Below are 25,570 nucleotides of genomic sequence, written 5' to 3'. Positions count from 1 at the left end.
TTTTACACTAATTGCTCATGAAGTACTAATCAATGTCATACTTGTATGATCCTTAGTGGTGATAGAATTCTGTCAGTTAAGTTGTAATGTAGCCACTAATCTAAGTAAATCAACGTTGTTATGCAACATCTTTCGTAGTTTTTAATTGTAAGCAATCGATAGGGAACCCTGGAAATATCACCTCTTACAGACACTAAATGATGAGGATCACCCTCTCAAGGGTAGTATCGATTTCTCCAAGATTACAAATATCTCGTAGTTCGGAGTGCTAACTAGCACGAAGACCAAGTCCAGAGATTCGTCCAGATTTTTCTAAAAGGATAGTATCCTGGGCACAGGAGACAATGACTAAAATGAATGCAATAGACACTATTAATTCAATGACGTATATTGAATATGAAACTTTTAACACAAAAAAACGAATACCAGTATGTATTTAATACAGAAAACAAATGACAGGATTTATAAGTTTGTTTTTAAAAAATATAACATCAAGATAACGGAGGAAAAAACCTAGGGACAATAGTAGAAAGTGGACTGAATTCTGAAAATGGATATATAGTCAGTTTAGATATGATCTACAGATAAATGCTTTTATCAGCACGTTCGAAGAAAGTGTAATATTCAGAAAAAAAACAACCAGACTAACAACGATGAAAAATGTTTATTCTAAGTGGAATTTTCGACAGGAATGTTATAATCGAAACAAAATCTTTATAACACACTAGGATAAAAAAATATGAACAGAAAAATGATTTATCCTTCGAAACTATCTCTTAAACGATTGGTACTACCACTAAGAGCTTGACGCCATCTTCTCTCATCATTAACTAAATCACCGCTTGTACCAAGATTAAATCTGGGAGAGATACGTTGAGCAGTATTATATGATGTGTTTGGGGAAAGATTTTGTGGATGGATTGGAGATGATGAAACATTCGATGAACGAAGACCATCAAATGTTAAAAATGGTTGACGCATTGTATTAGGACTTCCACCAGGAATAAAATTTTGACTCCACAGTTGTCGACCAGGAGGTGATCGACTTAATCCTCCTTTGACTAATGAAGGTAGAGGACCAGGTGAATATTTTCCAATGTTTGAGTTATTCGAAGAACTTATCAATGTCTCACTGCGTAATATAATATGTACTACAGATAAAGGAAAAAAGATTAAAACAGAAATACACAGATTACAATCAATCGAAAATAATTGAAAAAAACATATTAACCAACAAAACAAAGTTTATATGATTAAAACGAAAGAGAAGAACTAAACAGCTGAAATATGTACTAAACTAATAAACTTAATGAGAAGGTACTAGACATTGAACTATTATTTATTTCAATATTTGAGATCATGAGTCAATTGAAGCTAGACCACCATTGAAAACCTAGGAGCACTGGATGGCCGTTTCGTCCTGTTGTGGGATTCCTCAGCATCATTTATTTTACAAAGGATATGAAAAGTATATAAGTCTATGTTTAAACTGTAAGCTTAGAAGACAGCTTCATCAATATTTACGATAATGTTTATTCAATTAATCTTACAATCCAATGGTTATTTAAAAAGTAACTGCTAAGTAATTATGAATACTGAAAACAAAACAAAACGCTTTCATTCTATTCAAATATTAACTTTTACAGAGGTCATAAAATAGGATTGATTCGAATCTAAGGAAGAAACAAACAAACAAAACTATCAGTTCAAACCCTTAAATTATTAGTGGTTAGATAAGTAACACGCACAATCCATTATCTTACCAAGGCATTAATTTCTATACTTAACTTTTTTTTTATTAAAAAAAAGTGATTATTACCTCTCTGTTTGTACATTACTCATATTTGTCAAGTGGGCAAACATCTTCTATACTTTCCTATTGATAATCTTATTATCACTATGTGATTTTTGTTTGAATATGAATAATGAACGAGAATAATGGTGTATAAAATAAAAAAAAGTATATTTATCAACTAAACACAACTTACTGATAATCGCAATAAACAATGTAATTATAATCATAGCAAAAAGATGAATCCAAGAGAAATTTAATAAGTAGAACGATGGTTTTGAACTTATCATTTCTTTGTTATTTAATTGATTTAATGATGGTAGATTAATTCGTACAGGAATTTCAATGTGTTGACCGGTTGAACGAAGGCTTAACACAACATTCACCAGAGTATCAATAGCTTTAGATCATTAAAAAAAAAGTGAGGAAAATTATATGGATAACAAAAAGGAAAAAGCTTAACAAATACATAAACAATAATGTAACTCAATTACCAAGTACGGATTTATGTACACAATATTCAAATTTATTTTTTAATATGCGATGGTTTATGATACTTACAAATTGGTAGAACTGGAGTAAGTTGAATGAAGTTAAAAGTTGGGGAGCTTGATGGTTTCAAGCTGAGTACTATAACCTTACATAAAGTCTTTCCTTTATGTATTACACCATTGAGTTAACTGCTTCTATGAATTCGGTGTTCATCTTGCTGTGCTAATGAGGTGTGGCAATTTGGACCGATGCATGTATGTGCCTGGTCCTACGTTGTCACTGACTGACTGACTGACTGACTGACTGACTGAGTATTTTAACTGTTAAACAACTTCATGAAAATATTAGGGTATAAGAGGTTCACTTTTATTTGTATCACTAAATGTACAATGAGTTTTAGTGGTATCTTTCCTAGTTATCTATTTTCTATTTACTAAGAACATTATTGCTTAATCTTCATATTTTCCATTTCTTCCTTGTTCGTTCATTTTTGTATGCTACATTATACTACTTAATAACATTCAATAGTTCATAATAATTAATTAATTATCCTTGAGACATTTGAAGAAGTGATTTACATCAAGTCATGGAACGTCAGAAATAGAATTTTCTGCTACAAAGTTCAGTGGTTCTATTTTCTTAAATCAGTCTGACAAGATTCGTTTTAATGTCGAAAATTATCCTAACTTCATCAAACATTTTATTAATCAATAATTGATTCGTTATGAGAAACAAAAATTCCTACCTAATCATAAACACAACTGATGAGCTTAATGCAAACTCATCTGAAAATTTTAGTATACGTGGATTGAGGATGTACAATAATCCTAAGGACAAGTACAACTAACCAATAAGATAGTCATGAAAGCATGAGTATAATTTGTTTCTGATCTTATATTTACACAATTGGATTAATCATATATGAGAAACAACAGACGCAAATACTTAATCATGAAATTACATTAGAAATGAAATCAGTGATAAGGAATCTTGATGACTACATTTTTACTGAATAACTTCGATTAATTAGAAGCTGTTTATGGAAATGACATCAATGTTTATTTAGTGTATGAAGTGTTAGCAACTGACAATTGAATAAGTGATATTAAAAAATGAAAATAACAATATATATGAAGGTAAATAAAAACGGGAGGCACCTTTATAAAGTACAAGAGAAGACAGAAACAAAACAACTTACGAGAATCACCAGGGATACATTTTACTTGTACTAGCCATAAAACTTTGTGTTTTAATATGGATGGATTTAAATCCGATACTACATCATCTTCAATTTTGCCAATCTGTTCGTGAACTACATGAAGCCAATGGGATAATTCTGTTGTCACAATGCTAGGATATGATGCCAATGTAGTGGAAGCTAGTGAAGAGGAAAAACTCCGACTGTATTCTTTGTAAATATCCACAACTTCAAGCAAACTTTGAACAGGTCTTGGTGATTGAACAATTTCTAAGATTTCAGGGAATTGTGATCTAACTAACAGTTTGTCTGGTCCTAATTCTTGCATATTCAATGCAAATGAAGTGGCTGGTGGAATGAAAATCAATAATCGTCTAGTAAAATGATCAGTTTCAGTAATCCAAAACTGGTAAGCTAAAATAAGGCAAGAACAAAACAAACTCTACAGATATCATAGTAGTGGATGTCAAAAAGAAATGTTTTGATTAACAAGAATTTCCAACAGAAATAAACTACGAATAAAAAATATGATAGATTTTCAACATCAACAACAAAAATGAGTGAATAGATATAATCCAACGCAAATAACTCCATTAACAATATTAAATTTCAGGAGGGTAATAAAGACTTATTAGTATCATGTTTATACAACTAGAAAATATATCATCGAAGGATTGGTACCGATAAGCTGGACATCAGCAATCTTTGAAATTATGTATTTAACAATGTTAGTGCAAAATAAATGAAGGACAAGTACGTGGTACTTGCATTTATATGAATAGATCAATCAAATAGTTTATTCTTAGAAGACTTTTCAAGTGGTATACACGTAAAATATTGTTGACAATGACTTGATCACTCATAGTTAATGTCTAGTTACAACATTTAATTTTGAATACCTCATCACTTGTGATATTTTTATTCGTCATTAAAAAAATTAGTTGGTTAGCATTCGGTATACATGACAAACATGTATCACATCTGATAACGATTGAATACCCAAACTCAGGTAGATTGAATGAATTTAATAAAATAAAACATATAACAATAGAAAATACAAGAACAAAACCTTATTCTACAAAAATAACGGTGATTAATTAGTTTATTTCAATTTAATGGGATCATGTTACAATTCATGAAGTCATATACATAATTAGCATAGACATTATTTTAAAAAGAGATCAAGAATTAAATGCGATTATGTGACAGTAAACTTCGTGGAAAGATATAAAATGTTCACAAAACATCAACGACACTAAAAAAAATTAACTAAGAGGATTGAACCATGTGTCACAACAGACTCAATAACCAACTACTCTGATATATAAAGGTAGCTAGGAGAACAGTAAGCTGAGAAAATGCTAAATACATAAAAACCAAGCTATGAAATTAACCTATGAAGACAATAACTCAATCTGAGAAAGAAAACAAGATGCAGACCCACTGTTTGGGATTTGGGTAACAATTGTTGGAGACCATAGGCAACATAATACGAAATTGATCATAGTCGTGTGACTGGATTCACTTTAAATCTAGTGTTTACTGATATGAATGGTGTTATTTTCTGTTTTCTGCCTCTCATTTGAGTTGATCTCACCACCAGTGTAACAGTAAAATCCTGAATAAATACACATTTGTGTTCAATTTTGTATTGTCCAAAATTGAACTAAAAAAAACTTGAAAAATTGGGAACAACTTGTCAATTAAACATAATGCAGAAAAAAAGAATAAATACTTACAATCTTTAGACGCAGACGTGTGACTGTCTTCTTGTAGTTTAACAGCGGGAGGAATAAGCATCCTAATGCCTGGCAAAGGAAGTAACGATGTTTGAGCAATCAATGATGAATTTTCTCCCTGTTCAATATTACCAGATAACTGTGTTTTAACCAATTGTAAAACCATTCGTGTTTTAGGCATTAGTGTTAGAGCAATAGCATCAACATTCAACGACCATGTTGTAGGAGATTTTATAACACACTGCCATTGTGTAGAACTTGTATGGAATGGTGAGGATTGTGACAAAGGTTCTAAATGAGTTGTAATATATCGTTGTAGTGAAAATTTAGCAGATTCTAACTCAAGAATTGATTCAATAGTTTCATTATGCTCCCAAAGAAGTAAATGTGAGAACCAATTCGGTAATAGACTTGAACGATAATTAAAATCAATATGAAATTCATCATCTATTTGTAATTGAATTTGACATTTGAATGGAGCGAAATTTTCAAATGTTAAAAGTGATCCAGATGTTCTAGAACATGGGATATCATTGCTGTAAAAGAATATCACAAGGTATTATAACGATATTTTCATTTAGAACAATTATTGTCAAATTTTTAGGTTTGGAAAGAACTTAGTAACTATAACATATTAAAGTATGTTTTAGGCTTGAACATTAAAAAAGGATATTACACGAAGACTGAAATTTATCAACTTGGCCATATATTGTTTATAGCAGCGCTAGTTATACTATTAGTCTATTCGAATCAAAGTAGAATCTCAACATAGGACCTAACGATTGAAAGTTGAAGGCTTTAACCATTAGTAGGACAATCACTATTCATAATTGGAGATATTTAGGAACAAAGCTCGAAATTGATCGCGATGATTCGAGTATGCACTATTCATCAATTATCTTCTTTTTACTTCTGAATTTTAAGATTATTTCATACTCCTTTATTTTATAAGCTTATTTTTTCTCCATACTAAGTTCATATTCTTATTGTCAATATTTCAACTTCTTTATATGCTAAGTATTTTGTTAATATTATTTTTGTGGGAAGATGTGGTGTGAAAACTTAAGCTTATGTGAGCGCTTGAGTGACGTCCTACGTCAATTATGTTTGATTAACTGACAGCTGAGATAAATTTTAATAGTACTTAAAATAGGGTTATATAATGCACTTTAACCTCCATGAACATTGTAAATCTAATAAAAATCTACCAACTAATTATTCATGAATAGTCTAGAAATTAGTAACATCACACTTTGAAGATAAGAAATAAAGTAATATGCATGTTGCGTAGTAGGCAAAAAGCTTTAAAAGGTGAAGGTAGAATTCCTTGGAGAAAGCACTAAAGAAAGTATTCAATTTATGTTCTACATAAATATTATCAAAAGATCATGAAAATCATATATATATTAAAGATATTGGTATAAGGAGGCACCAAATAGATATGCGCCACACAAATCTCATTTGATATGTGTGAGGGCTGCGATACTGCCCGGGTGCCCAAACCGAAGCAGGTGGTTTTCTTAGGGGGCCACACCCAGAGCCTTCGACCTGAAGGTCTAACCCACAGGGCAGTGGAGCATCGTAAGGAGATGCAGTCCCAAGGTAACCAGTGACCAACGATTGGTTCATACGCCATTTGTTCCTTCAGGATACTGGAGCCCATGTGCACCATTGGTTTGGAATCCGGTTAAATCGCCGGACATTCGCTTTGCGTCCTCTCATTTTCGTAAACATCCCCGCCCCGAGAAGGCAGTGAGTAGGACTTCCCTGGCGGAGGCCATATACGCGTGGCCATTTGAGAGCATTTCGAGAGTGAGAGCGGACTCTCCCCACTCTCGGCCGTACCAGGGCATTTGGGGGCTATATATTAGTTCACTGATATCCTAGTTACAATTAGATGAGAGGCGAGCAATCTAAAGAATGATATTCTTCAAAAAAATCCTTTTTGCCATTAATGTAAAGATTGCGATAGAGTTTTCAGCGTTATTTTCACATAACTTAATCTGACATAATATCATTAAATTAAACGTATATTCAGTCAAAATAAAATGTATGTGGGAAAAGGGTTACCGGAAAGAAAAATTGGCAAATCATATTCAGATCAATACATATCTTGATATAACTGAATTGAATAACTTTAAACAACTAAATCTTTCATGACAATTCTCACTATGCGTCAATATCAATATTAATTGAATAGAATTATGAAATATTTGACACGACAGTTCAATGGATTTACATAGTCATCTCTTTAGGATTAAACATGGTAAGGATGCCAGCTTTAGATTACTACACTCAATTTCAATGACTAAGGCATACTCATAGTCAAATTATGATTTTTTTTAATGAATGCAACTTTGCTGAATATAAAGTGTTTGAGAGAAGGTCGAGTGAAATATATACTTCCATAAAGTAATCCAATGCAATTTGTATAGTAAAAACAGTTAACTGTGACTGAATTTTAAATTCGTGATAGAGTAAAGAAAACATGAAATGTTTAATTAATATAACGTGATTAATTACAAAAAAAAAGATAGAAATAATTTTTAAAACAAACCTTTCTTTGATAGGTAATTGAATAAGAAAGCGTAACATTGATAGAAATGATTCACTTCGTGATAGACGATCAACTCCAATAGAAAATATGATAGATTCACTTTGTATTACATTATTTCCAGAATCAACAAATATTAAACTTGCAGACGGTATACCAGATGTATATAATTCAAGTGGAATAACTTGTACATTAAGTAAATATGTAAGTGGTTCACTCTTGATATTTGAATAAGTTGTATTTTTTACTGTTTCGATTTGTTGGTAAGTTTTTAATGAAGATGTTAAAGAAAATGTTAATACTCCTTGACCGGAATGACGTGCTAAAATTATTTGATTTAATTGATCAATCCATATGATCGATGGATCAACTGAAGACCAAGTATTATCTAAATTTACAATAAAAGGAGAATGCCAAAAACAGAAACGTCGATGATGCAATCATATTAAAGTATAACAACACATGTGTAGTAATTTTAGCGCTCAAACAGAATATGTTTAAATAAGAAAGAAATGAATCTTGAAAGTAAACTTTTGAATCTCCTGGAGGAAAAACTTTATCGATTTTGATCTTCAAGTAGCTTGCTTGGAAATCCGTTTGTCCATGACCAGATTTTTTGGGGACGAAATTTAATTTGATGATAGACGCAGTAGTGGTTATATCTAACATAAAAATAATGTACAGGGGTAAAATACGATGGTATATTTTTAGAATGTTTATGGATATTGGTTAGAGATAAATAGACCTCTAAACAAATGTATTAGTGAAGTATAAGGATTAGAGACATTATTTTCAGGTAGGTATTAAGTGGTGTTCAGCTTTTTGAAAGAGAAAATTCATTAAAACTGGACAAGGTGTACTGACCGAATCTGTTGTCATGGAATCCGAACTTCTATTACGTCCTATAATGAATACATGCTTACTAGCGCTATAAACTAGTCATTATACTTAGGTTTAATTGTCAAGTTTCAGGTAATACGAGTAGATCAGCAATTGTGGGTATGAAACTATATCAAATGAAGTAGACAATGTGTTATTACTACACAACCTTATCCCAGAGATTAATTTGGTATTATGACTCAAGATACTCAAGCTATTGATAAGTAGTATGATTCTTATCACGAATATGATGAACATCAAAACAAAATGTGTACGTTTTCCTAAATAAATAAAAACGAATATTAGAAACACATTGACACTAACTTACCTGAATGGGTTGTGGATGATGAGAACTTTGGTAAACACATCCATTGCCCTTCTATTAAAGATGTTAAACCAAGAAGATCTAACGAATTACTATATGGTAGACTTAAATAACTTGGTGATACACCATTAATTTTATTCGATAATCCAATACGTAAGGCAGCCCAATGTGAATTTTTGTTATCTTGAATGAATTCAATTTGATTAGTTGACTTAGAAAATGGCAGGGAATGTATACTAAAACCAAATGGAGTATGACGAATTGGGTTGTATGAGTTTATATTATTTACAGGAAAATCTTGTTCAATTATAAAATCTCGTATAAAATGGGTAGAAAACAAATCTGATCGATGAAGTGATGCTTTCAATTGGTAGAAATCATCTGGAAAACAAACAACCAAGCATATAAACAATTAGGAATTTATGAATATATCAAATTCTTACAGTCAACTTGACCAGATCTCTATGTACAACTTCAAACACTGATGAGTGAGAATATTATGAAAGCTTAACACTAATAACTCGGAAAATGACAGTTAAACTGGAGTAGATAATCTAGATTACCAGATTAGGAATGAATTGAAAGAAACGTATTGTAATGATGCAACAAACATAGATTCTTGATCGTTAAATAAATAGTACGGTGGCCCGCTTGAATATCTGAGCTACCTGTTCCTCCCATCCAAACATTTCAACAAGTTACCTGTTTTTGTTTGTTTTAACACATCATTGTGTCTATTAAACGCATAACTTATTCAAGTGCGTTTATGAAAAGTTTACGACCCTTCTCCACACAAGTTACAAAAAGTACAATCAGAGACATTGTGATGGCTGGCAATATGTATTGAAAAGAATGAACATTATTCAGATGTCAATTCCTAAACTACTGAATTCTAGCTGCCGATCACTAATTGGGTAAGATAGACTATTTTCAATTCCTACTAAGTCAAAACATGTATCGTAATTGTGGTATAATCACGATTCAAGAATCCTGCTTAAATGATTCACAAGATGATTGCTTAGTATTACTACAAAATTTCAATGTCTATCGTCAGGATTGATCAAGCAATAAGAAAAAGTATGGCACTGGTATAGCTACATTAGTAAAAGTAAACTGGTGTCGATCTACTCTTGTATGTTTTAAGCTTTCAAACGACTTTATCGACTGTTTAACTTAAAGGTGCCGTACAAAGCACTTGAATCAATACAATCATATTTATGTTATCAACATCTACGCGAGTGCGGACTGCACATCATTTGCACTATCTGTTTTCGCTGACGAATTCATTGAATTTGATTTTACTGCCTTCAGTTGTATGTGGTGATTTTAATTCACGTGACTGTAGCTTTCTTTCATCACTAGGTCACCAAAATATAGTAGATCTTTCCAATCGTTTGGACTTAGTTTTTATTAATGATGTGGGAACATATGTGACTCATAAACGTGCTTCATTGTCTAGTTCCAATCATTTTATGATTCGTGTTCTACCTAAAGTATGTGGTAAGCTTGGGAAGGGTACACTTTTACACCAGACGAAGAAAGTCGAATAAGGAAATTACGTAGAAGAAAATATCTGAAATCTGAATAACATGTTTTTTATGACAAACTGGCGATTATTTACAGATGACTCAATGGAAAACACCTTTGGTGTTATTACTTGTTATCCTAAATTCTTTTTTGACAAATCCCCTCACAACCAATCTCATGACGAAAATGTGGAGAAAGATAAAGATAATCCCTATACCTAAGAAAGTATCTGGCGTTAAGAATGTAAAATTTAGATCCATAGCAATAACTTCAGCTTTTCTCAAGACAATAGAAAAATTATTGGTACTCCCACTTCAGTCTGCACTACAACAGCACACTGATCTATATCGGCTTGCTTACAAATGCAAAAGAAGCACCTTAGATGCTGCTGTTGTTCTGCATCATAATACGTTCAGCTTGGAAATGGGTAAGTAGTATGTTAGATGCGTTTTCTGGACAATGCTTCTGCCGTTGACTCTATTCCAAGACAACTACTACTTAACAAGCTGATCAGCGTCAACACAGACTGTTGGATAACCACTGGATATGTTCCTACCTCTTTGGAAGAGAAGGGTACACTGTTTAACGTAGTAGGTCAGTAGGTCTTTACTGACTAATGGTATGTCACAAGGAGTTGATCTTTTCCCTCTTCTTTACTCTTTTTTGTGCATGACCTACCATCTTCCGCAGAAAACACTTTCGTTCAATATGTGGACAATGTTATTGTACGTATGTCGATTTCTACCTTTTCATATCCCTTTTTAAATGAATAGCTTTTTGTCTCTTATTGAACGGGGTTCTGTTGTTAACGGTCTTACACTCAATCCGTTTAAATGTCAAACTGTCAACTTTAGCCTGAGACATGAACAGCACCTAAACACCCTGTTGGAATCCCATAATGCTTATACCATTGGAGAATCTTTGATAGACACTGTGTCGAAGGTCAGTTATCTTGGTGTAACTCTTTCCTATGAGCTCTTTTGGTCTTTTCATGCGTTATTGTTATTGAAGAACGTTTTCCGTTTGACTTGCTACATAAACAGGCTCGACATTTACTATTTGTGAATTATTGCATATTACCTATTATTCTTTACTGTTCTCTATTATTCTTTCTGGGCTTTTGAGAAAAGATTGCTGTATTTCGGAGAGTGTTGAAGGCAGTTCGCAGGGTGTGTGATGAATCTTTTGTGGTCATTATTAATATAGTTCAGGGTAAACATCTAAAGTTATGCAAACTCCTAGGAGGTGTTATCAGATACTAACCAGCCCCCTAATGCCCTGGTACGGCCGAGAGTGAGGTGAGTCCGCTCTCACTCTCGAAATACTCTCACACGGCCGCGCGTATACAGCCTCTGCCAGGGAAGTCCTACTCACTGCCTTCTCGTGGCGGGGGTGTTGTTTACGAAAATGAGAGGACGAAAACGAATGTCTGGCGCTTTAACCGGATTCCAAAACAATGGTGCATAAGGGCTCCACTATACTGAAGGAACAAATGGCGTATGAACCACTCGTTGGTCACCGGCTACCATGGGATTGCATCTCCTTACGATGCTCCACTGCCTTGTGGGTTAGACCTTTAGGTCAAAGGCTCTGGGTGTGGCCCCCTAAGATAACCACCTGCTTCGGTTTGGGCACCCGGGCAGTATCACAGCCCACACACAAATGATGAACTCTCTATGTCTATGGAAATTACTTTTCTCGCTTCGAAAAACAATCAATTGATTCAAATTATTATCATTACAATTATTGTCATTATAATAATAATTATTATTATTGTTTTCCACATTATTCACCCTCTTTTATACTTATACAGCGGCTCGTCTTTGGTGGAAATTCGACTGTATCTAAACGTTCTCGTGTCACTGTCCGGTTGAAAATTGTATGCTACCACCGAATATGAGTACTGAAGCAGTTTTTCTGAAACCACGTGCACCATCCAAACTGGCTGCCTTCAACGTTCGCACACTTATGCAGGTTGGACAACAGATAGGGCTGGCTATGTCTTTGGAAAGTTTTCATATCGATGTCTGCTGTCTATCCGAGACCCGTATTCAAGACTCTGGTGAAGTACTACAAATTCGCTCTACATCTGTCACTTCAAAAAGCTTGTTTTACGTGCGCTTATCCGGGGACCCTGTGGCATCTTCGTCTGGTCTCGCTGGCATTGGTGTCGCACTAAGCGCTAGAGCTGAGGCAGCACTAGTCGATTGGATCCCCATTAACAGTCGGTTATGTGCTGTTAGATTAGAAAGTTTCATCAAAGTGAGAAGAAATCGGCGTGAGAAACGACGTCTTTTCGTCATCTCCGCCTATGCAGCCCGGATGCAATCAAGGATGAACTCTACCGCCAGTTAACTGTTATTCTCCAGAAAGTGCGTTCGACAGATATTGTAGTACTAGCCGGAGACTTGAATGCTCAGGTCGGGCGTCTAGGCACAGAAGAGAGTCGTTTAGGTGGCCGATGGGGACTCGTTGGTCGCAGGTCAGATAACGGGGACCGTCTACTGCAACTGTGCACAGACCACAACCTGTTTCTGGCTAGCACTAACTTCCGGCACAGTCATCGCCGATGTGCCACCTGGCGTCCTCCCTCTGCATCTCAAGCCTGGACTCAGATTGATCACATCGCGATCAGCTACCGCTGGCGTGGTTGTGTAAAAGACTGCCGCTCCTTTTGGAGTACCTATCTGGACTCTGACCATGCCTTGATCTGTGCCAATCTTGCCTTACTTTTCAGTGGACAACGAAGTGACCGCCACCAAAGGATTGATGTTAGCAAGCTAGTTGCAACTTCTATTGCAAGTAAGTATCGAACCGAGCTAGTTTCTAGGCTAGCTTCCATTCCACCGAAAAGTATGGATGAGCATTGGTTGCAATTGCATGACGCCATGAAAATGGCGGGTACAGTCAGTTATAGGTTCGCGAAACGTCCCGCTTATAAGCACTGGGTTTCAGCAGGCTCCTTACAACTCATTGAAGTCCGTCGGTCTACTCCGGGTGACCGTGAGTTTGACCATAAACGAAGGATGTTACGTAAGGAAATTGGGCAAAGCTTGCGTAAGGACCGAGAAGCCTGGTGGTCGAAGCGTGCTAATGAGCTGGAAGCAGCAGCTGCATCTGGTAACTACCAGAAGCTCTTCCAACTCACCCGAGCCACTGGCAGCAAGAAGTCTGGTGTGAGTGAAACAATCTACGAGGATGATGGGATGCCAATCACTAACATCCATCGACGTCTTGGACGATGGGCAGAATTTTTCGAAGGGCAGTTCAACTGGCCTGCTGCTCCGGCAACATCGGTCAGACTGTCCTGCCCTCCATGGCCGGTGACGACTGATCCACAAAACGAGGAGGGAGTCCACAAGGAACTCCAACTCTTGAAGCGTTACAAATCACCTGGCCCAGATGACTTACCTCCGGCTCTTTTTAAAGATGGTGGTGACTTTTTGACTAAGGAATTGACGACGTTGTTTACAAAGGTCTGGGAACTAGAGAGTGTACCAACGTCATGGAATGAGTCGATAGTTGTCCCTATCTTTAAAAAGGGTTCACGTCGTTCCTGCAACAACTATCGGGGGATAAGTCTACTTCCGATTGCGTCCAAGCTATTGGCTTCCATCGTACTTCGTAGGTTGTTCAAAACCCGAGAAAGATTGACTCGCGAGGAGCAGGCTGGGTTTCGTTCTGGTCGAGGATGTATTGATCATATCTTCACCCTCCGCCAAATGTTAGAACATCGCCATACTTATCAAAGGTCAACAATCGTAGTGTTTCTTGACATCAGGGCTGCCTTCGATTCGTTGGACAGGACTGTTCTCTGGGATTGTCTATTGAAGAAGGGTGTGCCTGAGAAGCTTATTAACATCCTAAAAGCCCTATATAAAAACACCTCGGGCAGAGTGAGGGCATACAACCACCTCTCTCCATTGTTCCATTCGAGCAGTGGGGTTAGGTAGGGTTGCTCCATTTCACCATTCCTCTTCAACTTTGCTATCCATGACGACATTCTGGAAACAGCTCTGATGGACATAGGTAGTGGTGATGTGGATCTGTTGCTTGGCGAAAGACGTTTAGACCTTGAGTATGTGGATGATATTGTCTTACTGTGTGATGATACCCAAGTCATACAATCCGCACTTAATCAGTTGGTAATCAGTGTCCATAGGTATGAAATGTGTTTCGCACCTTACAAGTTCAAAGTGCGTTCACAAGTCTGGCGGGCCCCTGATCCTGTACTCACCCTGAGTATTGTGTGAATAGAAGTAGTTTGGAAGTTCGTGTATCTGGATAGCTGCATAAGAGCTGGTGGGGGTATGAGTGATGAGATCAATGCACGAATAGTGAAAGCCAGAGCGGCTTATGCCAATCTGGGCCACCTTTGGCACCTTCGCGATGTTAGTCTAGCTGTAAAAGGTCGGATCTACAACGCGTCGGTGAGAGCAGTTCTGCTCTATGCTTGCGAAACCTGGTCTCTCCGAGTTGAGGATGTTAGACGACTCTCTGCGTTCGATCATCGCTTTCTTCGAAGGATTGCTGACATTCAGTGGCAACACCATGTCAGTAATGCAGAGGTTCGGCATCGTGTGTTCGGGCACAGAGATGATAATTCAATTGGTGTTACCATCTTGAAACACCGACTTCAGTGGCTTGGACATGTTCTCCGAATGTCGTCTCAGAGAATTCCACGTTGTGTATTATTTGCCGACTCTGTGACTGGTTGGAAGAAGCGGAGAGGTGGTCAGTGCATGACATGGTGTCGTGGCATGAAAGAAAGCTGCAAAGGACTGGCTTCTGTTGGTCCTTCACGACTCCCTGGTTGGGGTCTGAGAGATGGTGCTACACAGTGGCTAGAGACGTTATCAGATATGGCTCAGAATAGAAGCCAGTGGCGATCCTGCTGTAACCTTCTTTTACTTTCTTCATAAAAAGTGGTTGTGTCTCCCTTACCTGAAAGATTTCTTCTGATTGTACCTTTCCGTTCCCTCATTACTACCACACTACCTTACACCAATCTCCTTGTTATTGTTCTCTCTTTTTTTCTATTTCTCTTCGAATTCTCATTGTTTTGTGTGGCGCATATATATTGGTGCTCTCTTGTACCAATATTCATGTGTTCAAATAAATAAATAAATAAACCATCCACTTCATTCATATCTTTCTCCTTGTATAACTTCTGGTAGGACGAGACGTCAATATATTAGAATAAATAGATGCAAACAAAGGTATAAAAGCTCTACAATACCTCATCTAGCAAATATACTTTGTAACAAACAGGTTGCTAGCATTGACCTAATCAATAAATTGTATTCTTAAACATGTTTCTAATTAAAAAAGTTGTACAGATTAAAATCTTAAAAAAAAACATTTCATTTAATTCCAGATATTTTATCTACTAAACTTATGTATGTATGTAGTTATCAGTTTCTTTCATAGTTCTTTTGTCAAAGAAACTTTTTGAAATACCTTGTGCCGAGAATTTTACATAGCATCAAAAATATAATATTGAATAAGGCCACTAATAATAAAAATAAAAAAATTATAATGACGTGATGATATACAATTAAATTAAAGATCCATACTGCATGAAGTTGTTCTGAATTAGGATTTTAAGATTTGATGAACGATTGTTAAAACGAAAGGAAAGAATGCTGATCGATAAATGAGATGGTATGATACGAATGATAGGTGCCCACCAGGGAATTATTGACATAAGCATCTGAATGATTTAAAATCAGAGACAGGAACCACTGTTGGGAAGAGTAGGTTTTTCAAGTAATAAAACGATATGGTGATATATAACCATTCAACATAGTAATGGTTTAGTGTCTAGAATTATGCTGGAGTAGTAACTTAGTTCTACACTGCTTCTCCAGAGGGAGATTTTATAGAACGGACTACCGAAAGATAGTGTGTGGTAGTGAGTCAATTGGATTGCCCCAAACGCCCTGGTACGGTCGAGAGTCCGTTCTCCCTCTCGAAATGCTCCCACGTGGCCACGCGTATACAGCCACTACCACGGAAGTCCTACTCATTGCCTTCTCGTAGAGGGGTGTTGTTTACGGAATTGAGAGGATGAAAAGCAAATGTCCAGCGCTTTAACCGGGTTGGTGAACATGGGGAGTCCACCTAAGGGAGTTGGAAAACCCTGATTCCAAACCTATGATGCACATGAGCTCCACTATACTGAAGGAACAAATGGCGTATGAACCAATCGTTGGTCACCGGCTACCATGAGACTGCATCTCCTTACGATGCTCCATTGCCTTGTGGATCAGACCTTCAGGTCGAAGGCTCTGGGTGTGACCCTCCTAAGAAAATCACCTGCTTCGGTTTGGGCGCCCAGGCAGTATCACAGCCCTCACACATATCAAATGAGATTTGTGTGGCGCATATCTATTTGGTGCCTCCTTGTACCAATATCTATGTGTTAAAATAAATAAAATCACTTAGATTAATGTCAATATTGCAACTTGATCCCTAGAATATGATAAGCAATTAAGGATAATATCAACATGACATTAGTAACTACTCAGAGGTCGACTAATGCTCACCTAACCCGATAAATCAACTAGGATAAAAGGCTGAAAATATTACCCTCTCTTGTAGTCTACTTATGTACTAAGTCATTTATAAGGAACTGACTAACTTATCTTGTTCCCAGCACTGAACCTTAGAATCAATACAATTAAATGTTAACTTGTCTAACTGGTTGTCGACAGTCCAAACACATACATTAATACCATCATTAAAAACATAGAATAAAGAAAAACAACTATTGACTGATAACTAAAATTCATTAAATTAATTTTCCTATTCAACAGAAAACAAAAAAATAGATCTTAAGATATTTAACACAAAATTACAGCATAAAATAGAACCTACTTGAAACTGCATCAAATACACGCCCTAACTCATCATGATACGAGATTTTAATGTTATATGGACCGCCAACAGGAAGACCAACTACTTTTGACAATCTTTCATTCTGTGGAATAGTAATAGGAGGTACAGAGAATATCATAAAACGTGGGACTTTAATCAATACATCCAAAATTAATGTCTGAATAACTGAACTGTCAAAATTATGTGTATACTTTGAATTCACTAAATTTCCATTAGGCATTGATTGAATTTGAAGTGTAACTCGACAAATTGATCCAATCTCTGAACATTTATCACTTGCACGTAGAATACCATCTGGAGTCACAGTTAACAACTGACTAGCATGTTCTGAAGATAGATTCCTATTATGTGGAACGGTTAAAATCTTGTATTGTAAAATGCTATCAGAATGTCTAGGAAGAAAAATGGTGAAATAAAAATAACTGTTAATTAAGTAGTGCAGTTTAAAACGAACAGATAAGCAGTACTTATAACAAGTCAAATTGATAAATGTGTATTCCACTTGCTACTGTCGGTAACTGTTAAAATAGTTAATAACTCAATAAAATCAAGTACAAGTTTATATATTCAGCTTCTAATAGGCTTGATGTTACCCGGTTGTCCAGAACGAAGTAGGTCAAGTGGCTTGATAATAAGGGCTTAGGTATAGAGGAGATCATAACTTTATATGCGTTACCACCAAAATGAGGTTTCGGTGGGGTACGCACGTTCCACACATTATTCCGTTGATTTCTGCAAAGTGTATTACATATTGACTAAATGAGAAAAGTAACTAGAAGAGTTTGTGAAATGATGGAGTAGAAAGATGGATAATTGAAGTCCAGATCCACTATATTTGGTCTACAAGAGTATGCAACCTGATGGTTTACTTTTTGATCAGACATAGTTCAGAATAAAAACAAGTGGTGATTGTAAGGCGGTTTTTAATCGTATTTTACATAAATAGTAGGATACACCTTTAGACTGAATAAATATTCTGAATTGCGTGAACTATATTCTCTAATATTTATTATCTATGATATTATCATGAATTTTTCTCTTCTTTTCTCTCAACATATTACTGATTCATTTTGAATAAAGGATATCATGGTGCTCTGCTGTGCCAAAGGGTCTATGCAGTTTATAGAGAACAGAAAGCACTAACTTATTTTATACATAAGCTATATTAAGAATGCAAATAATTTTTAAGATTAAAAAGATCATTTGTGCGTAATAGGCTTTGTGAAATCAAAAGACTTGAGATGAAGATAATGCAAATGTCATAATTTGTTCGATAAAAAATTGAGCAAGTTTGCAAGACATTAAAAATAAAAGTGTTAAACTTGAAGGCAAATGACTGGTGAGATGATATCTATCATTGTTAAAGGAAGAATCGTCAACATAGTCATTGAAACAATCTTTAGATATGATAAATTGACCACTATTAATTTTTGCTAGTATTGTTTTCAGTTAACTCTTAAATTTCTGAGCTGTGGAAATAGTTCATGTAATGGAACATGGATTTAGTCAGAGTTATTGAGGTGTTATAATATATATTTTTACTTAGGAAATAATAAAGAGAAACATAAATATTTCTTCACAAAAGAACTTACAAATCAGTCCAAGGAATCAAATTTAATTGGGAATTCGGCGATAGAATTATTTGTTGAGGTTCCCGATGTGGTGAACTCAGTCCAAGCCGTGATAAAACAACAATTGTTAGTTGGGCATATAAGCGGTCAGTCGACACACCGTCAGTAGATACAGCAATTATTTGTTTTGCATAAGGTTCTACAGGTTCAACAGTCAAATGAACAGTTACAGTACCAGGTTTCAGACCGACAAGAACCATTCCAGATGCTAAATGAGTCTAAGTGTTGAAAAAGAAAGGATTTTAGATAATAAATTTGACAATAACAAAAAGACCTATTAGAAAAGGTAGAAAATGTATATGGTTATAGATCAGTGACTTTATCACTATGATCTAAAGTGTCAGAATACATTAAAACTAAATGTGTACTTGAGATTGTGCATTTAGAACTAGTCATTTAGGTAGAGATAAAGTACTAAGTAAACGCGGTAAATCGATGGATGCGGTCGTAAGTCTTCATCAACTGAGGTGGTCGGGACGTATGCCCAACCATCGCCTACCTCGACCGACGATGTTTTCCGGCGCAGGAGTAAAGCTAGGGGCGATCAAACCAAAACATGACATCAGCTCATGAAGTCAGTGACAATTGGACTTAGCCATGTTAATAGGTACAGACCACCTGGTTGGGGTCCGCGCGATTATCGTAAGCAATGGTTAGAATGTAGTGTCAGTCATTATTTTAAGCCCATATACCTTATTCTAGTTTTTGGACAAACCAATCTATTCATTCTACTTGAGTCATATGTTGACCTTGTCAATTATTCGCTTGTCAGCCTTGATTGTTTTTATATGAGCGTATATGTGTGTGCCCTTCTTATTCCATTAATCACATGTCTTTAGCTTTATTTTGTCTGACTATAAATATTGAGTAACGCTTGACTAAAAGGGAGTTGGCATCCCAGCCATCTTCCCTGCGTGTCATTTTGCTTTGCTGTTTCATTCGCTTCATATACAAAATATATGTATGCACAGGTCGATTCTCGTTATTTGACTTATTTAATTCCGTTACTGACTAACGCGATTTAAGTCGACGATTATATACGAGAATAGGCGATAACAAACATTCGTACGATCTAAATAGGAGTAAGATCCTCGGGCCACCAAAAGAAACTTTGAATGACATGGCTAAAATCGTTTAGAATAGGGCAGGTGCATTCATTGTTCGTTTTCTTTCAAATTCTGAGGTTCTAAATCCTTAAACATAATTCTAAGCATTTTATAACCTCTGATGGATCTAATGGGCATCGTAAATTTAAATCTAAATCAGATTCTAAATAATCATTGATAATATCCATTGCTCGACTGATCTACCTTATTCATATTTCGAGGTCAACTTTACAGACAGAAAGAGGGTATAGCAATGGGCTCACCAGTTTCTCCGATTGTAGCGAATTTATTCATGCATTCCCTAGAAACTAGTGCAATCGCAAAGAGTTTATGTCCACCAAAGTTATGGTTAATGTATGTAGACGATATTTTTATTATCAATAAACGGGATGGTATGGAAGAACTATTTAACAATGCAAACAGCATTTCTGAAAACACTAAACTAAGGAATTAGAATCAGTTGACCACAAGCTAGCATTTCTAGATTGTTTGGTTGAACGTCGACACAATAATAAGAAGTTAAAAATAAATGTTTACAGAAAATCAACACATTCCGAGAGATACTTGGATTTTAATTCAGCCCATTCACAGAGCACGAAAATTAATGTAGTGAAAAATCGAATGAACAGAAGTACTAAGATTGTTACAGACAAGGAAGGCCAACGAACCGAATTAAATAAAGTATTTTCTACTCTTAGGGATAAAAACTACCCAAAAAGGTTTTTAAAGAAGATTATTAAAAATGAAAGAAAACCTAAACTAGAAAGTATACGAAAAGAATGGAAGTACACCGTAGTCATACCTTACCGTAGTGAAACATCAGAAGAAATCAAACGGATTCTAAACAAACATGATATAAGAGTGTATTTTAGAGCGAATAACACATTAAGATCGACATTAGTGAAAGTTAAGGACAAATTAGCAAAGGAAGAACAACAGAACATTGTGTATGAGATTCGCTGTCATGACTGTAATGCTACCTATGTTGGAGAAACATCCAGGCAACTGAATGTAAGATTGAAGGAACACAAACAATGCTTGAAAAATGTTCCAAAATCCTCGGTCGATTTAAAGAAACTTGAAAATAAGTCAGCGATAGCGTTACATGCGTTAGAAACAGGACACAAGATTAATTTTGAAGGGACCAAAATACTTCAGAAAGGTTTTAACACCCATAAAGAAAGATTGACAGCAGAAGCGCTGCATATATGGGCGAACAAGAACAGCCTGAACCGAAAAGATGGTATTCAACTGGCAACTACATGGCAAATTTCGTTTGACAAGTAAATTTGGAACCTATCTCTTGTTTAAACCTGTTTTTTAATATCACATGCATCGTTATTATTTTTGAATGAATTCAATGAGTTTTTTAAACAATACAATTTATGTTTTGACATGTACATCGATGTTTCATTATCAAAAAATTTTTCAACCTTGAACTTGAACTTTATTTATTTATTTATTCCTTCATATCAATCTCTTACACATACATACATACCTGCACACTCACACACATACGATTTGTTACTCAGTTAATTATTTCTATATAGTTGAATTCTTCACATGATTTGTAGTTAACTGACTCATTTTATCCTATTTTACAAAAAATCAACATCCAAATATGATTGGTTTAACACAGTATAATCCTGATTGTTATAAGCTATATATGTCTTTGGTAATTTTGATTTTGATTATTACCCTGAAGAAGTCCAGGCAAGTTAGCTGGACGAAACGTTGGAATTAGTTATATTTCAATCGCTGAGAATATTTCAAACATAATTTTCACATATAATAAATTCTATATATTTATACTTCATTTATCATAAGCTTTCAATTTGCTTATTGGCTATTATTATGAGATTTACTGTCCTCAAGTTATACCCAATTTATGAGTTACAGTCTCTCACAATAACAGCCGCTTTTTAGCTTGATCCTGTATAATTTTTATTTTTATTTTATGGTGTGATGCCTTTATATAAACTGTGAAATACATGGTTCATACAGTGGAAGCTGAGATTTGTGTTCTGGACTCAAACAGGCATGTTTAGGCGAGAACCACCAATAACGATTTAGAGTTGACACAAAGCTACTAGTGCTGTCTTGACGAATCATTGGTTTAGCACAAGAACAAGGTCATATAAGTCGGTACACGGACTGGCGATTTTGTCACGTGATAATTAACAGGGCAAAATTTATAACAAAAACACTATAGTTTTACTGAAATTAACAGGTGTTTCTTCCAGGGTTTCAGGATCCTGAAGGGATAAATAGTGTATGAACCCATCGCTGGTCAATGTCTACCAAGGGACTGCATCTCTTGATGTTGCTCCATTGTCTTGTGGATCAGAACTTTAGGTCAAAGACTCCGGGTGTGGCCCCCCTAAGAAAACCACCTGCTTCAGTCTGAGTACCCGGGCAGTATCATAGCCCACACACAAATCAAGTGACTTGTGTGGCGCACATGCATTCGGTGCCCCTTTGTACCAATATTTATATGTTCAAATAAATAAACAATAATAACATAGCGACTTCACTCTTATGCGTTTTTCAATAATGAAAAAAAGTTCATACCATTAATGACTAATATGCATAGCAATTGCTTTTTTTATTATTAAACATTCACTTTATCAAATATAACATATTTCGTAAGATATGCAAAGAATCGGAATCTATCAACGGTAATTCGTATCAGTTAATAAAATGAGAAACTATAAAAATTTATGGCTTGTTAAGGCATCCATCATCGAAATTCATACTAAGATGACGTAATTACATGTATTTTTTGCATTAAAAGAATAACAGTATATCAATTATTTCATGTTGCAATATAATGCTTACTTCATCCACATTAACACCGAATCGATCAAGCCAATACTCTAAACGAACAATAGAGTTAGGTTCAGGTGGATTCAAATGCCAACGATAGCGTAATGGAGGATTGACAGCAGCCATTCCCAAAGGAGAAACAATATTCGATCTTGACTGGTCGTTAGAATAATAAGGACTGTATGGTGTACCTTCAACCCATAACGGTGTTGAACCACAATCGCCAGAGCGTCCAGGAGGGCATGCAAGGAGAAAATGTTGATCAGACCTATCTGAATTAGTTAATTCTGGGAAATGAGCATTGGAAGAATCAGAGATTTGAGAAGTAATTTCATCCAAGTTAGCAAGTGGGCATCTAATTCGCACACCAGACAACGCCACAATATGAATGTTGCAAACTGTCTGGAAAAGAAATTTTTATGTTGCTCAATTAGAGACTTAGTAATTTATAACTTTATGAATAATTTTACAAATTCAAAGTATAACATACTTCTGAATAGATGACATAATCCTCATGCTTTTCATCTAAACTTGAAGAAGGTCTATTCCCTGTCATACCTACTGCACGAGCACGAATATTCGCCAAACCTAAGGATTCAGATGCACGTATTAAGACACTGGAAGGGTTTGTCTTAACAATTGTTATACGACTTGAGATAGACTCAGGAATAAATTCCAATGAAGCTTGACTAGGACCACCCACTGCATGAAGTTCGTATTCCGCTCCTAGAAGAATATTGAAGTTACATGGAGTCAAACGTAATGGTGCAAACACCTAAGATGAAAAAAGAAACAGAGAACATAACGAATGTTTGGTTTTTAAAGCGAACTTCAAAAAAGTATGACATTCTTTTGAGCTTACCTGAATCTCAACAACGTTACTTTGAATAGTAATCGATTTACTTTGCAATAAACCGGGTACTATCGAAGTTACCATTAGTCTAGAAGTACCAAGAGCAATACCTCGGACTGTAAATTGACCAGAACAAGGTTCTTCAGCATTTGATGAATTACAAATCCAAAATGAATCTGAAGGAACATTTGTTTCGGGTACGCTAAGTATTCTTTTTGAGTCATGTGATGACTCTTTATGACCAGTAGATGTGGAATGAGTGACATGGTCACTGATGATTGACAACTTCAATAAACGTGCAAACTTTGATGGTAATGTGATTCCATCTGTACCCATGGCCTCTATAAAAGCAGTAACCTAGATTAGGAAAACAATGATAAGACATTGATCATTTGCTAAAAAATTAATTTTTAAGACATAATTTAATTGTTGATCACTTTTCGAGTTAATATCGGTTTATTCATTAAAAATAATTAATATAATGATGAAATTGTATGTAAGCGAATGAATCTGCTTTGTGAAGGCTAGTTGCACAGACCGAATCGAGTTCAGTAGTGTTGGAAATGGCGAATCACCACAATAAGTTGTAAGAATCATCTGTTTTGTAATTTATATTAAATAAATGTTTCATTTTTTGCCTAGGTAATCTTCATTATTGTTGGTGAAATAAATCTAAACAAAGGTTGGATTTTATAGCTGATTAGAGAACAAGGAGAAAGAGTATAGGAAGACGTCTTATTCACTGTTATTGAAGTCGAAGTTAAGAATCATAGGTTATCGCACATATGTATCAAATAGATTTAAACACATAGTTGAATAGTGTAAGATGATTATACAAGCAATTTAATTGAACGTTTTTATTATCCATTATTCAGGAATATCATAGATTTTATAGATGATATCATGTTTATTTATTCTATTTTATTTGAACACATAAATATTGGTACAAAAGGACACCGAATGCATATGCGCCACACAAGTCACTTGAGTTGTGTGGGCTATGATACTGTGCGGGTGCCCAGGCCGAAACAGGGGGTCCCTTAGAGGGCCACAACCGGAGGCAGTGGAGCAGTGTCAGTTCTATGGTAGCCAGTGACCAACAATTGGTTCATATACCGTTTGTTTCTTCACGATTATGGAGTCCATGTACACTATTGGTTTGGAATCATTGTCTTCAAACTCCCCTAGGTGGACCCTAACTCCACTAACCCTGTTAAAACTCCGCATATTCGCTTTGCGTCCTCTCAATTTCGTAAACAACACCTCTCCGCGAGAAGGCAGTGAGTAGGACTTCCCTGGTAGTAGCTGTATACGCGTGGTTATGTGAGAGTATTTTGAGAGGGAGAGCGAACTCTCACCACCCTCGGTCGTATCAGGGTATTTGAGGGAGGTTATATCAGATAAGGTATTGAAATAAGTTAATAAAAGTCTATCAATCTATTAAATAGTAGAGTAATATAAACAATTTTAGGATGTAAAATATAAAACTGTAATTTATGAAATTTAGCCGAACAATCTACATTCAAAACTAGAACTGATACTTACATTTGTGTCAAATTCTATTCTAATATGATATGCATAATTAATGTAGACTAGATTGAAGAAAATAACAATACATTTATGTAAATTCTTGTTTATATAATTTCTGTCATTTATTTATTTAAAACATTCTGAAACTTTAAACATAATATAACACTTATACAGATATGTTTGTTTTTAACTAATATTTCATATACTTGATAACCTAA

At 35.3% G+C, this 25,570-nt stretch overlaps 1 protein-coding gene across 2 annotated transcripts in view; it reads right to left on the bottom strand.

Moving 5' to 3' along the window:
* Positions 1-154: 154 nt before the first annotated feature.
* The window catches only part of MS3_00001763 (uncharacterized protein), a 42,451-nt gene continuing 17,035 nt past the window's right edge, over positions 155-25,570 (bottom strand). For both annotated transcript variants that reach the window (XM_051209246.1, XM_051209247.1), the window contains 11 exons: positions 23,832-24,179; positions 23,460-23,744; positions 22,982-23,371; positions 18,999-19,255; positions 17,386-17,798; positions 8,983-9,360; positions 7,779-8,163; positions 5,222-5,757; positions 3,483-3,896; positions 1,989-2,192; positions 155-1,151 (listed from right to left, as the gene is read on the bottom strand). In XM_051209246.1, coding sequence (XP_051074688.1) covers positions 757-1,151; positions 1,989-2,192; positions 3,483-3,896; positions 5,222-5,757; positions 7,779-8,163; positions 8,983-9,360; positions 17,386-17,798; positions 18,999-19,255; positions 22,982-23,371; positions 23,460-23,744; positions 23,832-24,179 — 4,005 coding nt within the window. In that variant the 3' untranslated portion in view covers positions 155-756. The remainder of the gene's footprint in view (positions 1,152-1,988; positions 2,193-3,482; positions 3,897-5,221; positions 5,758-7,778; positions 8,164-8,982; positions 9,361-17,385; positions 17,799-18,998; positions 19,256-22,981; positions 23,372-23,459; positions 23,745-23,831; positions 24,180-25,570) is intronic.

The sequence above is a fragment of the Schistosoma haematobium genome, chromosome 1 (assembly GCF_000699445.3).
Source record: "Schistosoma haematobium chromosome 1, whole genome shotgun sequence".
Classification (NCBI taxonomy): domain Eukaryota; kingdom Metazoa; phylum Platyhelminthes; class Trematoda; order Strigeidida; family Schistosomatidae; genus Schistosoma; species Schistosoma haematobium.
This window is presented reverse-complemented; position numbering and strand designations above follow the sequence as displayed.